The 17,918-nt window shown below is 45.4% G+C and overlaps 2 protein-coding genes across 4 annotated transcripts in view; one reads left to right on the forward strand and one right to left on the reverse strand.

Annotated features, from left to right (window-relative positions):
* RAB11A (RAB11A, member RAS oncogene family) overlaps nucleotides 1–4,245 on the forward strand; it is a gene marked incomplete at its 5' end in the record, with an annotated part of 9,302 nt that extends 5,057 nt beyond the window's left edge. The window contains one exon of the mRNA XM_010717657.2: nucleotides 2,536–4,245. Within this exon, the coding sequence (XP_010715959.1) occupies nucleotides 2,536–2,675 (140 nt within the window). The remainder of the gene's footprint in view (nucleotides 1–2,535) is intronic.
* A 2,386-nt stretch (nucleotides 4,246–6,631) lies between these two features.
* MEGF11 (multiple EGF like domains 11) overlaps nucleotides 6,632–17,918 on the reverse strand; it is a 192,604-nt gene continuing 181,317 nt past the window's right edge. For 2 of the 3 annotated variants that reach the window (XM_031555353.1, XM_031555352.1), the window contains 3 exons: nucleotides 13,738–13,794; nucleotides 9,011–9,217; nucleotides 6,632–8,919 (listed from right to left, as the gene is read on the reverse strand). In XM_031555353.1, the coding sequence (XP_031411213.1) occupies nucleotides 8,759–8,919; nucleotides 9,011–9,217; nucleotides 13,738–13,794 (425 nt within the window). In that variant the 3' untranslated portion in view covers nucleotides 6,632–8,758. The other variant, XM_031555354.1, reaches the window with a different exon arrangement.

Consider the following 17,918-nt stretch of genomic DNA (forward strand, 5'->3'; position numbering starts at 1 on the left):
TCCCCAGCTCTTATAGCACAAGGCCTGTCTCACATGGTTACCAATTACGCAGAGAAGCATTCTGCTGAATGTGTTCTTAATAAGGTCTCATTCAGTTACTGAGCAGAGCATAAAGTGTAGTGTCTTCATTAAAAAGTACATATCTTCATTAGCTGGGCATTCCTCAGTACAGACCAGTTTCAGTGTAGGCTTTGCCTCTGGGCATTTTGCTGCAGGAAGAGCAGGTTTAAGCTGTTCCCACCTTCTCCATCACACCAACACAACTATGTGTGGTGAAGGAGTGCAGCTGTAGTGTAGGGCAAAGTCGTTTTTAACCATTTACACTTTGATCTAGAGCAGTATCCTGTGTCTGCACAAAGGTTTGCACAGCAGAGGAGGAAGAAGTGGCAGTGAGCAGAAGTGGAGCTGCTACAAGTTGATTCGAGCAGCACTGCTGCTAGATGTTCTAGCAGGGCAGGGAGTGAAGATCAGTTGGAACTGAGAACAGAGAGACCCTTATCAGCAAAAAATCAGCACTGTTATTTTTAAGACTGTTAAACAACCCTGAAGATGTTTGAGTGCTTTGAGATGAGGGTGTTATGCAGAGGACATTGCATATGGGTAGGGGTGGAGGAATTGTGTGACGGCTCATGTTAGACAACAGTATGAACTTATTCAGGAACTTCCATGGAAAACAATTGCTGCTTCTAAGTGTTTGAGCAGATATATGGAGCAGAGAACTTGTCCTGAAGAATGCAGTGCAGATCTCTTCCAGCTGTGCTCCCTCCACCTCTGCAGGTGGAGGGTATATCTGCAGGTGTGTGCCCTGTGCTGAGCATTACTGTCTGGCCTGCCATGGGGCAAAGCTGGTCTTTATTTACAGATCCCCATGTGGGCTTGCAGATGGCTTTAAAGGTCTGTTGTTGTACGTTTTCCTCAAACTTGTGAAGTTGTTCATATGTCATGGAAAGAATAGAGAACTTCACAACTGGTGAAATCAGAAAATCCTGCTTTGTGTCTACAGTTTATTTGGTTGCATCAATGACCTGATCCTAACTGAATGCATGTATGGTCCAGCTTTCTGAGCAGTCTATCCCTATCTGAGTTTGAGCCCTCACTTTAGAGGCTCAAGAAATAGATTCTTTTACAGTGCAGCTTGCAAAGGCTAAAGTTCCTTCTACAGACAGTAGATACAGCACAGTATCTGTGAGAAATTACTACTTGGTCAGCAGTTACATGGATGTGTGCAGCCCTGCTCTTGCTCTTCCTGGGGGGCACTCAGCCTGTGTTTGTGTTGGCAGCTTCAATCAACGCAAGCTTGTTGCATCAAGGGCAAGGTTTGTAGGCCTTGTTTATCAGGAACCCTTTTTAGCTCCTCAATGCCATCAGTTCTCATCATAAAAGCAGGCTCAGAGCTGTGTGACCAGTCCTTGGCAGCAGATAGGACTTCTCTACATGAGGTTACTCAGTTTCCAGTACTGAAATGATGTCAGGATGTGCACTAAGCAGCAGCTCATTAAATTCTGAACAAAGGCTACTCAGTAATGATGAATCTTTGGTGGGAAAGATGTGTTTTGGTCTGGGGTCAGACGAGGTGCTTGGACCATCGTTTTCCAGGGACCTACAAAAGATTTCGAACCTTTGTTGTGTTTCACCCAAGTTACTTGTGAGCAGTGTTCTGCTCTGCTCTGCAGACACCTCTTCTTGTGTGACCTGAGCTTATCCAGAGTGCCCCAGCAGGCCGTGCTGCAGCATGCAAATGATGTGGGTAGTGCTGTGTGCTTGGTGCCAGCACACTGTTCTGTTGTGTAAAGCAGATGTGATGTTGTCATTTCAGGGTAGGCTTTTTGCTGAAGGTGGAACACTTTTAATTGTTTTGTTAATCAGGCTTAGCAGGTATTTATTTATTTTTTTCAGTGGTTTAAAACTTGAATTTGCAAGTGAGTTCCCAGTGTTCTATTTCTGGTGTCCTTTATTTCCTTCCTGGGTGAAGTGCTACATGTCACACTTCTCTATGCATGCTGAAGGGAATACCTTTGTACCTACTCTCAGTGTGTGTACAGCAGGTACTGTTGGCCACAGACAAATCCCAGGAACTTGGCAGAGCTTTCAGTTATGTGCACCTGGCGGAGGTAGGAAAGGCAGAGCAGTTTAACCTGTGCTCTCTGACTTCTGCTGGGATTTCTTTGTCTGTAGTCAGTCTTCTCTGAAGTCCTGAAGCTGATCTGCACTAACACACTGTTCTCGTGGCTCTCAGAACAATCAGAAGGAATTGATGGCATACATGGTAGATTCTGCACCTTTACTGAGAGTCAGGAACTATTTTTTTAATTGCTTTTGGTAAAGCAATTGTGAAAGAAATGTGTTTTGCAAAGATGGTTTCTGTTTTAATTTATAAATACAGAAGATCTCATTGAACTACTTGTGAAAGCTGCTGTGCTTATCATTGCAAAGTATGGGAAATCTTTGCTCTCTGCAATTCTTGGCTTCCCCAGATGTTTGCTTTCTGATGTTGCTCTGCATGCACGTAACGATGGGCTCTTTCTCATCTTCCAGAGATCTATCGTATTGTTTCCCAGAAGCAAATGTCCGACAGACGTGAGAATGATATGTCTCCAAGCAACAACGTGGTTCCCATTCATGTCCCTCCGACCACTGAAAACAAACCAAAGATGCAGTGCTGTCAGAATATATAAGAATTATTCATTCTTTCCTAAAAGGCTGTGTATATTCCCCAGGTCCAAGATTTAAATATATTTGTAATTCTTGTGGTTACTTTCTTGTGTTCAGTTACTGCTTATTCCTTCTGAATTTCTCCATGTCTTAAACATTTTGATTTCTGTGTTTTATAATCTATTGCTTCTATGTGGCTGCAGTATTTTCCCAACGCTGACTTGTCAGTTTTGGTTCAGTAAATTGTTTGGAGCTGAACTGATCTCTTTGCAGCGTGATGCCCGCTAGTCAGAACACAGACACATTTAGTGAGCACTCGAAGATGTAATTCTGCTCCTTGCAAAACAATTATTGTTGGGTTAACTAGGAGAATATCTCTGGGCAGGATAATCTGTCTTTGTCTTAAGGTGTTGTATACTGCATCTAAAGCTTGATGGAACGCCTGTTGCTCTGAAGTGCAATTTTAATGTAAAGTTAAATGTCTTTGGCTACATCTTCAGATTGTCAAGAGGAGATCTTGCTATAGAATATTCTGAGGGAGGTGGGGGATGAGAATTTCTCACAAACAAGCAGCAGGGTTCTTGCTACCGGTGAATGAGCTTTTGTGGTTTGGCACCTGCTGCAGGGGGCTGCGATGCAGGCAGGGCTGCTGCGGGTGCTGGTGGGACTCACGTGAGCTGCCTTCATGAAGGAGGGAGAAGCAGTGTGCCTCACTGAGGGTCACTGGAACATGCAGTGTGTTTTTGTGCTGCCCGAGGCTCAGCCGCCGCAGTACCAGTGCTGTCAGGGCTTGAGGATGCCTTTTTTCTTTCATGATGCACAGACTTGAAGGATGTTGTCACATATTGCCTATCACATATCAGTACATGCCACACATACTAAGATATTCAGATGCTTGAGTTGATCAGCAACTGCTACAACCTGGTCTTAGTCTTCAGTTCTATTTCATCCAGTATTTCTAAACGATTCCAGTGGTTTGGTACATGTTCTGTAACAAAAAACATCTGGAGTAGTTATTGGATGCATTCATTCAGTGATTGTCACTCAGCACAACTCATCTGTTCAATTAGTTCAGGGATACATGAACTGTGCCTTCTGTTGCTGTATTCTGAAACCACTGCATATCATACAGTACGTGCTATTCCCAGCCATGCCTGTAATGTGGAGATGTGGGGGCTCTCAGCACTGAATTTCTACTGGATTTAAAAGAACTGTTTGTATAAATGCCAGCGGTTATCTGTACAATTAGAGGAAGTAATTGTCTGTAGGGAACATTTCTCAAACTCTGATATGACCCACTTAGAACATCTGGATTTGGGTAGGCACTACCAGCTGCATTTCTTACCCAACCTTTCTGTCTTGCGGTGCTCATGATGTGTAAGGCACACGGAAGGCATTGCTGTAGTTGGTCTACTTTTTTTTTTTCTTAAGTCCATTTCTCCTCCTAATATTAGTTCTGAAGATGCTATTTTGATCTGTTTGTAAATTACTTTGTATTTTATGCATGTACTGTAACTTGATTCATTATTTTTTTAGATTGATTTAAAATATATTCATCCATGATTCTAATAAAGAATTACAGGGGACAACTCAGTATGGTGTTGGGTGCACTTCTTGGGAGAAGAGGGATTTGACTTTAATGTTTTTACTTGCTAGTAAATTTCTTGGAAATGGGAGGAGAACCAAAGTGGAAGTACTTCCAGTAGAGGAACTGAAAGGGCCACCTACTGGGACCAGGTCTGCAGCTTTTAGGGGCCGATGCAGTTCATGGCAATTCGTCTGCTTTGGAAAGCTTTTATGGTGTGAAAAATGAGGACTCTTTCTTGTCAAATCCCTGAATAGCTTTTACAAACCTCATTTTTTCCACATTACAACCAGTAAGAAAATCCTGTGGAATGACAGACTGCTGCCTTCTACAGCAAATTACTTCAACTGTTTGATCCCACCTTGTTGCCTTCTGCTGAAGGAGTGGTGCTGTAGGAGCCAGCCTGCTGAGCCCTTGAGTTTTGGAAGTCGTGCCAAGAGCACGTGGCAGCATTGAATCCTTCTATATGAACCAGCCTTTAGGGCCTTGGTATTGCCAGAGTCAGGAGAAGGTATAAAATAGGGACCATCCTCTCTTTTCTGTTTGCAGAGCACTGTGGCCAGGCAGCAGGGTATTTTACAATTACATTCATTACTGTGGCAGCCAAGCCATAAATCTGCCAGCTGGAAATGCAGGGTGAGTTTCTCTTTGCTTCCTTTTCTGATTCACTTAGCCAACAGCCTGATTCAGCTGTCACGTCAGGCTTGGATTTCTTATGGTTTTATGCAAGAAGCTTCCTTCTGCAGTAAATCTGAATGCAGCAGAGTCTGCTGGAATGCAAGCCCCAGCTCTGCCCCATGCAGAGTCAGTGTGGGCACGCACTTCCTCCTCCACTGTGTGACAAGTAGCATTGCGTTGTGGTCCTGGGCAGCTGTGCAATGGCTGTGTGCTCTTAGGCAATGTAAAAACTCTTATTTTCATCAGGACTTTACAAGCAGTAATCACAAAACAGGCCTTAGACAGAAAAGCCTTGCAAAAACTGATTTTGTAATTATGAACTGCTGCAATAGGGAATCCAGAATTTTCATGCAATAGTTTGTAGTGCCTTCGCAAGCTATTCTGCCTTCTACAGCAAAATCACATGGTACGTGTACGGGGCTGTAACTTCTTAGCTATTAAAGCCTTTGCCTGCTGTCCTATGCTTTGGTAATACCTTTTCCTAACAGCTGCAGGACTGTGGCTGGTCCTGAGCTGTGAGACATGGCTGGGCTCAGGAGAAACCTCTCAGGGAACTTCTGGAGAGGCAGTGCAAAGCATTGGTTTGGATGCTGACCTAATGGTATTGTTCCCACTCAGCTGCTGGTTAATCATCTCTGCTGTAATTGGTGTTCCTTCTGTGCTGAAGCGTCTCTTCTCTGCTAATAGGAGGTGACTGATCATAATAGATACAGCTTTTGAGCCCTGAAATGAGCTGTCTGAGTTGAGTTTGTGGGATCTCCTGAATAATGCTGCAAAATTGGATTTTCTCACCAAGAGCTTTTGCTCTCATTTACATATCTGAAAGTCCTGACCTTAACAATTCTGAAGCTGTTTGGTGGGAATCTGTGGTTCCTGTGTGATGGCAGTCGAAGTTCTGACACTGGAGCAGAAAGTACGTGGCATTGTTCTGATGTAAAGACATTTTTATTAAGCTGGAATTACTTATTTCATCAGTTCAAACCTGATGAGTTTCCAGACTTAAATAGCTTATTGAGTGTGGTTTGTCAAATAAGAGGATTACATGCTGGGCTTCAGTTAACAGGATCTTTAGAAATATGAAAGCACAAATATTGAAAAGGCTTCATTATGTAGCTGTCTGCTGCATTGCCCCGGCGTCATCAATTCCAAAGGTGTTTCTGCTGCAAATTCGTGCTTGTGATTTATTGATTGGCTCCTCGGGAACAGTCAGATGCTGAGATTGCTGTGGTTTGCCTGGTCCTGGGGTCACTGCTGGCCTGTGTCCTCCTGTGCCCACCAAAAGCACTGCAACCTGCTGACGTCACTGCGTGCCATTGGGACACGGCTGAGAGGCATTGTGTAAACAGCAGAGAGACGTGGAGCTGTCATCACCTTGTTTCTGTCTCACTGAGGTCTTGCTCAGACCTGCTAAGGTTCAGCTGCTGCAGACAGGAGCTACAGGAAGAGTTGTACAAAAGATGCTATCATGCCTGCTACCATTCGTTTTAAAGCTGGGCTTTACTCAAAGCAAGCTCAAAATTTCAGTCTGAATTGTGTCATTATGTTTTTTGAGAAGTCCTGCAACAGAAAAACAGCTTCTGGCTTGCAAGGTGCCTGTGAGGTTTTCCATGAAGACATGGTGAGCCCCTCTGTAACCAGCACTGTCGCATGGAGCGCTCAACCTGAGCATGGGCTGGGAGTTTTAGTCTGTCAGTGAGTAAGTTTGAGAAAGACATATTGAGAGAAATTTGATTTATTTTGTACAAGGTAGAATACCTTTGCACAGTGAACAAATATATTACAAATCTGTCTTGCCTTAAAAAAGTATTGCCATTTTGGTGCCTATTTTCTAAGCTAATGCTAATAATATACAACAAGGTACTTCCTTTGTTGTTTTTTTTTTTCGTTTTTTTTTTTTCCTGTTAAGCTTTATGCACATTGTTGCATTTGGATTGAAAATCCAGCTTTGAAAAAAAAAACAAACCCAAAAATCTGAGCCTCATCTCTGCTCTCTCATCTCAATGTTGACGGCAACACACACAGACCCTGGTCAGGCTGGCAGCTGAGACTGCTTGTGCTAGATGGCAAGGTAGGTCTTTAACCAGAGGATTCCTCATCAAACTGCATTTCTCTTGGTATTTCTGAGGTAAGTCTTTCCATTCGTGTATGCAAAATATACCCCTCCTGGCCCTACAAAATAAGTGCCTAATTACATTTCATATAAGGCTTTCCTGGAAAATAAAACTACTATTGCTGATCAGTCATTGCCCCCATGCACACATGCAGCATTCATGTAAATACTTTGGAGTTATCCTGAAACATGAAAGTCTGCTCTTCTGCAAGCCTGGGGGGATCTCTGGGCTCAGCTCCGCTGTCTGGATCTCTTGGATTGCACGTAGGGGTTCAGAGCTGGCCCTGCCATCCTGGCTGCTGCCGAGGTGCTGTGAGGTATGGTGCTGCCCTACCTGAGGTGCTCGATGCCTGCTGTCACATGGAGCTGGCTCTGAGCTGCTGTCTCCATGGTAGCAGGGTCCTCATACCAGTCCCCTAGGTCAGCAGCCTCCACTGGTGGTCAGGTGTAGAGCAAATAGCTTGGTGTTGGCTTGGTTCTCTTCTGCTTCCATCAGACTGGTGAATGTGCAACAGAATTTTTTTAATCTTTAAAAGGCAACTTGCTACTTCCATGTTTGCCTAGTAAAATTACATACTTAGAATCAATACTACTTCATGCTCAAAATCTACAAGGAACTGCTTAACGGCAAGTATTCTACTTTCTAGGTCAATAAAGATTACAAAAAAAAAAATCATGGTGGCTTAGTCCAAAGCTTTACCATAGGTCAACCCCTTGATAATTGTTTCACAAACAGCTGCTGAAAAAAGAAACCCATTTTCAGCTCAATGTAATGGCATGTCAGGTAAAATCATCAACAGATAAAGTTGCACTACATGGTAATGCACATCAAATTAAAGGGTGTAATGAAGGGCATGCTGCCAGGTGCATCGTGGTGACCGGGTTTGCCAGTGATGAAGCCAATGCACCCTACTGTTAGCAAACTGAACCAGGGTTGGTCTGTGCAAACCCACAGTGTCCCAGGACGCAGGTGAAGGTGTGCATTTATCTAATGAAGAAAGTGTACAAGGAAAATTAAAGCATAGCTGTACCAAAATATTTCTAGCTTGGTCAAAGTGCAGTAAGCTGGGCATGAGACTCATTGCTTAAACTTGAATCGTTGACAAAGATCACTGGACATTTGCCAAGGTGTTACAATTTAAAAATACGTTGATATTCCTGTACTCCAGTACCCTGGTACTGAATACGAAGATGAACAGAGCTCTAATTACCAAGCATGACCTGCACAGGATGCCCATGGTGATGGCAGTAAATGAGGTTTCCAGACAGTGAAACAAGCAGCTTTCCTACTTTCATTCAGAAAAATGTCCATTTCCATGACAGAGATATAAACTGTATTCCAGTGTTCCTAACGTTACAAGGTTTTCTGATGCAATTGGTAGAAATGTATGCAAGTCTCTAAGTCCTCCTATTCAGTGTGTTGTGTTTTATTTTACAGCAAAGCCAGGGTTAGAATACACATGGCAGAGAGCTTTTGCCTGGAGCAAGTGGACATCTTCCAGGGGTGATGCACTCCAGCGACATCTGGAGAAGGTTCTAATCAGTTCTTGTGATCCATATAAAAAAAAGTCTTTTTAAATAACATCATGCAGCAGCAGCTGGCCCAAGCTGATGTTTAGTTATGTTAGGTCCTTGCAGCCTAAAGTCATGTCAGCATACTGCAGTGCAGAAAAGGATTGTCTTCTCTTTGCTTTCTCAGAGTTTGTGTTTGCAGCACAGTGAAGTCCATCCCTTTAAGACTGCTTGTCCCAAGATGGCCCGTGCGTTGGGCTGTGCCTTACAGGGAGGAGGTCGTAGTGACTAGGAATGTGACTGTTCCTAGGCAGGTCGTATGGACTTTGGAGGTAACTGGCACTCCGGGCACGGGCATCTTGGACCACGCTGATGGTGGGCTCTGGGAAAGCAAGGGAAAGTGGTTGCAGTATCCAGCAGCACTAAGGTAAACCCCAACTGCTAACAGACGAGAGGCAGCACTTCCCACTTACCAACTTCATAGATGTTTTTGTTGGCTGTCGATGAAGTGGGCATTTCTGAATATGGGGAGTCCCTGTGACCAGGCGATTTCATTTCCACGTAGCTGCTCTCCGAGTGTTTGCATGTTAAGATGGGGGGATCTTTAATGGTGGCGTATGGGTTTTCACTGCTGTTCAGAGAACAAGTGCTGGAGCTGCACACAGATTCCTTCATATAATCTGCAAAACAAGATGGGGGTGGGACTGTTAGCTTCCTTGGGTGGGCTGCAGCTCAGCCTCTGGAGGAGGGGCAGGGCGGGCAGAAAGGGGCATGGGGAAGGAAGATCCTTGAAGCATCCAGCACAGACACCCAATGCCTGTGCTCTGGGTGCGTCCAAACCATTGCATCCACAATTCTCTTAGCAGGAAAGAAATAAAAACCTGCTCGAAACCAAAGGTTTTGCTGCGAAAGGTTCTAGTTGTCATTTACTGCAGTAGTTAATTTTTGGTGGCAATCTTTTTCCTCCCTTTCCCATTCCTAAGGAGTTTGCTGTAACCTGCAGCCCACACATGCAGCTGTGGGTTGGATCCATCAGCGGCTGTGTCCCAGGGGCTTTGGGTACATCAAATGCCATCTGTTTGAAAGCAAGACATTTCCAGCAGGTGTAGAACTGCATCAGCGCAGCATATGCACTGTGTCCCCTGAGAGCTCTGTTCCTGGGGCTTTCCAGCACTAGGAGAACCTGGTTTGTTTGTATTCTCTTCTGCCAGCAAGACTGGAAGGAGGCAGCTCCTGGTAGTGGGGAACACTTGGGTTTCCACAGTGGGATAAGCCTCCGTCTGAACCTCACTGTTGCTTTTTTTCTTTTTTCCCCCCACTGCTGTAGTAATCTACTGGTTCTCTCCCTAGGCTGGAAGAAGGAGATGGGGATGGAGGAGCAGGGAGAGCAAGGTTGGTGCACAGTGGCACCACTGGTGTCCCCTGTTGGTGACCCTGGCTGGGTGTGCCAGCCTGCTGCAAGGTACAGTGCCAGTCTTGCTTCACATAATAAAAAAAAAGAAAAAACAAAACCGAGAATAAATAGGTCTTAACATTGACATTTAAGAACGTGCCATTGCTGCTGTGTGCATCCTGCTGGGCAGTGCCATTAATTTAGAATTAGAGCGATGCAATGAAAGATGAGGCATTTTCTTGTGCTGGGTTACAGTACAAAGGCAGATCCTGGTATATATGAAATACTCCTGGTGAAATAGCGGGACTTGCAAAATAGCTGCAATCCCAGTTGCCCCCGCTGTCTAGTATGGGAGACAAAAAGAGAAATTCAGGTTAAGAAATAGACAGACAACAAGATATCGCTTCTCCTATAAAAACCTCATCTCTGTGCTTCTCCTCCCCATTCTGTTAACTCACTTGCCAGTTTGCATCACCAGTGTGACCTGGAGCTGTGTCTGTACGTATCCCTCAGCCCCCATGGGGGCTGGTGCTGAGCAGGTTCCCTTAATAGAGGGCTCAGGTCATGCCCTGCAGTGAGCCTCTGCATTTCTCTCCTCTGGCTTCAGCAGTACAAACCAATCTCTGGGCTCCTCAGCTCTCAGGGTCAGGGAAGCAGCCCGGCTGGACTCATATGTGAGGGCTGGCAGAGGCCCCGGCACCAGCGCAATGTTTATGGAGTAATTACAATTTAGAAGCTTGTTGTCTGACGTCAGCCTGGATGAGATCTAATGATGCCTTCACTTCACAGTAAAGCAAGCCTGGTGCATCCCAGCAACCCGCAGCCACTGGCACAGGGCTTGGCCAGCAATGTGATCCCAGTAAAGGCAGTTTGGTGAAAGCCTGACCTCTCCTTTTAGCAATGAAGCAACCCTGCAAGACCAAAGGCTTTTGCGTGTGAATGATCTCAGGGTTACTAGCTTTTGACACATATATGACTTAAATCAAGGTGCCATGCAGTCTAGGACCCACTAATGTTCAAAAGTGGGGAGACAGCAAAGACTAACAAATTCTATAATGAAATGAAAATCTTTAGGCTAAAAATACCTGTACTATATGTTCTGGTCCCCACGAGCTCCCCAAGGCATTGGTGCAGGCACCACCAGGACTCAACCTGGATATGTGATCTGCTTCCATCCAGCTACCTACTTTTATCTTCCTGAGCCAGAAATGACCCCGCAGTACTGACACCACTGCTACATTCCACGCAGATGGGACCAGCAAAACAGCACATGGGCTTGCTGCAATCACTTGGGCAGTCCTGAAATCTGCCTTTTCCCATAGGCAGCACTGCCACGAACCGATGCCCACTGACGTAAGTGGGAGTTTTGTGTCTGCCCAGGGATTAGGCCCTTTGCTCAGATATGATATAATTTACAGAGCACCAGAGCACATTGGGTAACATGCTATACACCAGGGAGCCATTAGCCCACAGGACATTATGCACAAGATTGCAAGGAATTTAACTCTGAAGGATATGGCAGCCTCTGACTTACTTTGTTATTGAGGTAATTTGGGGATAATTAAAAAGTCTGGCATCACTTGTCAGATTTCATTTCACAAATTAATTTAACTCGTCTCAAAAGTACTGAGCCATCCCTAGTCCAGCCGCCCTGGGCTGTGCACGGGTACTGCTGTGCCCACACCATCCCCAGCTCAGCACCCTGCCTGCTGCGGGGGAAAGGGTTCCTTTGGCTTTGAGGTCCCACCTTTGGGTTGCCTGCATACCCATCACACACCTTCCAAGGAGAAATTATTCTCATCACCAGGGATTCAGCGTCTACACGTCCCTCCCATAGACCGGTTTACTCTGTTCTGCTCTGAATATCCTCTGGCATCCTAATGACAAGCCTCATACCTACTTTCATGTTCAAAGTGCTAAGGACATATTATGTACACAAGTAAAACACGCTCTCCTACTATTCAACCACATTTATGGCTGTTTCCCTGGCTAACCTCACTGCTGTCAGGACAGCAACGCAGAGAGAGCTCTGCTCTGCTTCAGGCAAGCATGACACAGTTGTGTTCCCATACAACAAGCAAACAACCCACACTAAGTGATGCCCCGAGCCTCTGCATGCATCAGTGATCCAAGCTGCTGGGGTTCCACTGGGAATCGCACAAAGGGAACTTACTTCCTTAAAATGCCAGTGCCTGAGGTCACATTATCCCACCAGTGCATCAGCATTCGTGATAAAATAAATAAATAAATGATTGAAAAGGACTCAGCTGTAAAGAATAGCTGGAAATGGTAGCACTGGGCACCACACACAGGGAAGGAACTGCTCTCAAAATGCAGCGACAGCTCAGCTGCTGTCACACCACAGCACCAGGCATGGGGTGGCACGGTGGCTCCCAGCCCTTCGCTACCCCGAGGGGTCCCTGCACCGCGCCATGCCTGCCCTGCTGCCCTAAGAGCCCACCAGCCTTTCTGACATGGCTTCTGGTCCTGAGTTCTGAATTCATTAAGGAGACAGACATGGAAAGAAAATTGCTCAGATCCTGGATAATAAACACAGTACGTCACAGTAGAAATTGCATTTCACAGCTCACTCCCACTGTACTTTCCTCTGTCACATGGATACATCCCCTCTGCATCACTGTGCCTTAGGTGGAACGTCTGACTGTTCAAAGCACCTTTCTAACCTTCTAAGTATGGTAATTTAGTTTAAACTAAACTTGAAATTAATAGTTCCATGTAAAGAGAACAACTAACTATGCTATAAAAATTTTCCTTTTTTCAGAAGTAGCTGAAATGAGCGGACTGAGCTGGATATACATGTATAACTCTCTTAATATTTTAAATTTAGCTTTGTCAAGAAAGACTTGCCCATGGAGCATTGGTTGCCTTCAGTGTATTGCAGAGCCCCATTCTACCAAATATTACATCGCCTTATGTTATAGAGAGCAGCCACAAGGCGCTCAGTGCTCCCAGGCCTGGTGTCAGCGTCCATCACTGCCTTTACCAGCTTTGTATTCAGCAGCATTGCTGTCAGTGCAGATACAGGCTTTGCCCTGTGGCAGCTCAGCCCCTTGGAGCGATGAGCTGGGCCTGGCTGAGCCCAACTGACAGCACTGGAATCAGGCAGCCAGGCCAGGACCCAACCTGAGGCGCAGGACAGGAGTGGAGGTGCTTGCAGCCCATGCTGTGCCAAGTGTTGTAGTTCATGCACAGCTGAATATTTTGAATTCAAGTCTGAAGGACAACCAAAATCTAAAGTCACTGGGTCTTTCTACATGACTCACACATGATCCCTTTTTAGAACAGCCCTAGAGTCAGAGCCCATTAATTGCTTCGTGCCAGTGTGACTGGTTAATGCACTGAGTGAGGTCTTTTCTCAGGCTCTGCTATAAATCTCTGCAAAGGCCATAATAGCAGGGTCAGCTGTTTCTCTAGACAGCTGAGAGCCTTATGGAGCTGCAACCTAGCAGACCAACACACCAGACCATCAGCAGCAACTGCCCCAGGAAGCCCCATAGGATGGCTGCTTGGTCCTACAAGAGCATCCCCTCCACCTGGCACATCCTTTCCCGCAGCAAACCCGCCTCGTTTCCTAAGATGCTTTGCCAGGGCAGGAGTCCCCCGTCCTGGGAAAGACTCACATCCATAACTCAGATCCCAGACAGCCACGTGGGCACACGCTGTGGGTAACTGCTCTGTCCCTCCCTGCCTCTGCACAGCCGCTCGCCCAGGTCTCCTATCTCACCTCTTCTACGACACCCTTCTTAAACTCTTTGCCAGGGTGGCTGCAGGCACTGGATACCATACCTTTGAAGCTTTTTTCCATTATGTATGTGTTCTGACGTCTATCCATCCCACAAGCACCTGCATAAAAATGATATATAATGGAAAAGAAATAAATATTTATGTAAATTGGATTGCTTTGACTACTGAGCAGCATATAGTCTTTCTTCTAAATTGTACATCAAGGCCCTCGTTTAGGGAGGCTCTTAAGCACATCCTCAGCAGTAAGCACACACTCAGCTTCAGTGGGGATTCTGTGCATGCTTAAAATTATGCATGTGCTTAAGAGCTTCTCTGGAGACAGGGCCTTCCTGAAACAGGGTACTGCTCATTACCAAGAACTGCTATCCATCAGGAGAACAGGAAAAAAACCCATATATTCATTACTGAAACACTAGGTTAGATGGATAAAGGGAGCCTAAAAGAAAGTCTTTCAAACCTGAGCCTGCAAGTCACGTTACGTTACTCTCTAATTTTTGGCTTACTTTTACTTGTGTAATACATTATTTAATTCACAGTCTAAGACTCTGTGTACCATCTTTCTAAATTATTTTATATGACTTCGTTATAAATTTGCAAGGTTTAGCATCAGCTGTGACAACAGTTCCTAAGTGACAATAGCAGCCTGAAAATGCAGAACCAAGTGGAGAGCTGAAAGCAAAGACTTCTGCCTTATGCGATTCCACAAGAACTTGTTAATGCTTGCAGAGGTAGAAGGGGGTGGGAACCTTCTCTGTTTTCACTACTGACATTTATCCTGAATATCCATCAGTTCAAAGGAAAAGCTAATGTAAGCCCTTTAATTCTTTTTAACTAGAGTCCAGTACTCCTCACTGATTAGCAAAATCAACACAAAGTTAGTTGCCTTTGTGGCTGATGGAATTCCAATCAAGCAGTGCAGTTACACTGGTAGAAGAGCCCTCCAACCAGCGTGTCCCAGAGGTCTCCCAGCTGTCCTTGGGGGATAATTGGGAGATCCCCATGGTTAGAGCAAGGACCGTGCAGGCTGCGACTTGTCCACTCCACGTATGAGAACCACCCGATCTGAGCATCCTTGTCAGATCTTTACAGACACGTTTCCTTTGTGATCATCAAGATGCTGATGGATGGAGCCTCGGGGCAGCGAGGAAGCAGCAGTACAGTGAGGACCTGAAGGCTCAGAGGGGAAGAACTCCACCTTCAGCACATATTTCACCAACTCTGATCATCCACTCTGAGTCGTGCTGGAAATGGCAGGCACTGGCTGGACTTCTGCAGCAGCAGAGGTCACTGTGCTGCACACACAGACGCTGTGAGACCCCATGAAAAGAAGGGCTGCTGCAGTAACACCGGGCTGATCTGAGTGCAGCTGGCTTCTGGTTCAGAGCTGGGGAACAGCAGTACTTGTCTGCAGCAAGCAGCACAACGGCATGCTGCCACACTTCTGCTCAGCTCTCATTTGCTCCAGTGCAGCAGTAGAAAGCAAGCACACACACGCTGGGAAAGGTGCACGTAGAATTCTGTGATTCTGAATTGCTGCTGCACTGGGCTGGCTGCAGGACCCCGCCAACCCTTCTTGGCTTCTTCCCTTTACAGCTGACTGTAATCATTGCTTGTGCTTCTTGTATCTCATCTTTGTGTACTCACTGCATTCTCCAAGTGAATGATGGATACGTTATTTTGTAAACTGCAAAAGTAAGGAACGTGGAAAAGACCTAAACAAACAAGGAATCTGGAAATAAGAAGGCTTAGGATTAATCTGAAGCTAAACTGCGTGCTGGGCTGCAATCGCATTCCTGTCTGGAAGTATTCTTCCACACCTCACAGCTTAGAGAAAATGCAGAGTCAGCTCTGAATCATGCTGTGGCTTTGGTCCTTGGAATACATGCAGCTTGAGTCACTTCAGATGTGCAGCAAATCACACGTTCAGAGTCTGCACTGAGGGCTACTGTTAAAACACACCACAAAAAACATTTCTGTCTGCAGCCCGCTGCATCCAACACATGAGCTAATGAGCATAACAACCTTTCCTAAGCCCAGTAGATGTTTCAAGACTTTTGACTTGCTTGGAATAGGAGCTGGAAGCGGGACGCCTCAATTGCTTAATGCAGACTGGACTCTGGCAAGAGGAGATTTAACCGTGGGGCAAATAATTCCAGTTCTGCAACAAGAGACAGCAAAGAGAAAATGCAGACAAGCCATTCCTTGAAACTAGTAGGACTGGACTGCATTAAACAGCAGCGACACAAAGCAGAGGTGACAGAGCTGCCTCTCCTTGGCACCACTGAGTCTCCCAGCACTGAGCTCGAAGCACACCGCGAGTTAGGTCAGAAATGTGCTCATCACAAGACTCCGGCTCCACTTAACTGATAAAATTATCTCACTGAAAAAGCCTGACAAGCTGATATTTGAAGCTCGTTAGCAAGTGTGCCAGCAGTAAAAATACAGACTTTGGTCTGCTCTTAGCATCTCCTGGCTGTAAAGGATGCAAGCCTGGTGAGTGAAGCTCTGCAGAATCGAGACAGAACTCCTGCAGACTGATAAGGTCCACTGATAGGGAGGCACAGTGGATGTATCTGCACATACATATACTTATATAGAGCATATATGCGTAGATTTGCATATGCATACATAAGACTCCTGTTTTCCCACACAATTTCTGCCTGTTGTGCCCCGCTGCTATCACAGGGAACACAGGATGACTTAAACAGGAGCAGCACTGGATCCTCAGTTGTTCCTTTGGCCCCAAGCCCACTCACTACTATCTCTCTTTTCCTCTGCAATTAAAATCTCAGGGAATGACCCCTCGCTCAGCAAAGGCCAATGATGCAAACTGAACAATCAGAAGCTGTTTTCCGAAGCTGTAAAACTGCAGCCTGTGAGAGGGAAGAGAGCAGAGAGGGGTTAATTAAAGCACCCCTGTCCCCTTTATCTGTGTGATCATCCTTACACGGGCAAATGAAAAGCACGCAGCATTTCCAGAGAAATGCTTTGGTCCTCTTGCATTCCTCTGGTCCTCTTACACACAGATATAGAAGCATTACTTGGAAATGAGGCATTACAGTGCACAGCATGCAGAAAGGAGCACAATAGCACCTCTCAGCTGGTCGGTAGCTGCCTGCTGCTGCACCAAATGGGATCCTGGCTTCTCCTGAACAAGGTAGTGATTTCTTCTTGGGAACTGCAGTTCCTCCTGCTCTCCCTGAGCTGTGAGATCAAAGGGAAGCCCAAGCCCGGATCCAGCGTGGTATTGAGAAGCAAAGTTTTTCCCATCAGTGCAGTCCCTGCATCCTTATGTGCATCACGAGCGCAGCCATGTCCTTTGGAAAGTGGTTGTACAAGGGAGCCCAAAGTACAGGTGGTGTCATCCTGGGCAGGTCGGGGCTGCACCCAGCCCTGAGCACAGTGTTTGATCAGAAATGCATTTCAGAGGTAAACAAACAAAAAAACACCTATTTTACCCAAATTTAGCAATGCACAATGCCTGCCTGCTATTCCAACATGTGATTTGGAGCATCTGTGCAGTACAAGCTGATGGTGGGATGAGTTTTTGGTACAACCACACACGATGTGGCTTAAAGATCTCCTATTTGACTTCATTAGGCTTCACTTATATTTGGAATTATAAACATAGAATATAAGCTTTTCGACTCTCATCTGAAAATTGTACACAAATGGAATTTGCCATTTCTACTGCACAGAAGCAACAGCACAAGATGAAAATGCATTATTTTACAGTTTCATGCAAAAATGGTTTTGCTCTGAACAAGAACTCAGTGCTATGAAACGTAGCATAAGCAAAAAATTCTGATACTGAAAGGGAAAAAAATTCTCATTTTTATCAATTAATGGAAAATAGACATTTTTGTGAAGAAAAAAAAACGGAAGAAAGTATATCAAAATAACATATCTGGGTTGCAAAATGCCATGAAAAAAATTGTGACTATTTTTTGCTGTAGATCACTTAACTATTTATCACCTCTATGTTGTTCTTACTGCAAGAGCATTTAGCATCACCTCTGCTATTGAGAAAGCGCAGGGATGGAGGACAAACACAGCACTCAGAGTGCAGGACACAGCTAGATAAAGATAAACAAAGCCAGTGAGAAAAGCAGGAAGGTGGCAAAAGAAAAACTGACTGGAGGAACATGTGGAAGTCCCCACCACCCCCAGCTCTCCATGCTACAAACAGATAAGCACAGCAGCGGTTCTGCAGTCTATTAGAA

This window comes from Meleagris gallopavo, chromosome 12, assembly GCF_000146605.3.
Source record: "Meleagris gallopavo isolate NT-WF06-2002-E0010 breed Aviagen turkey brand Nicholas breeding stock chromosome 12, Turkey_5.1, whole genome shotgun sequence".
Lineage (NCBI taxonomy): Eukaryota > Metazoa > Chordata > Aves > Galliformes > Phasianidae > Meleagris > Meleagris gallopavo.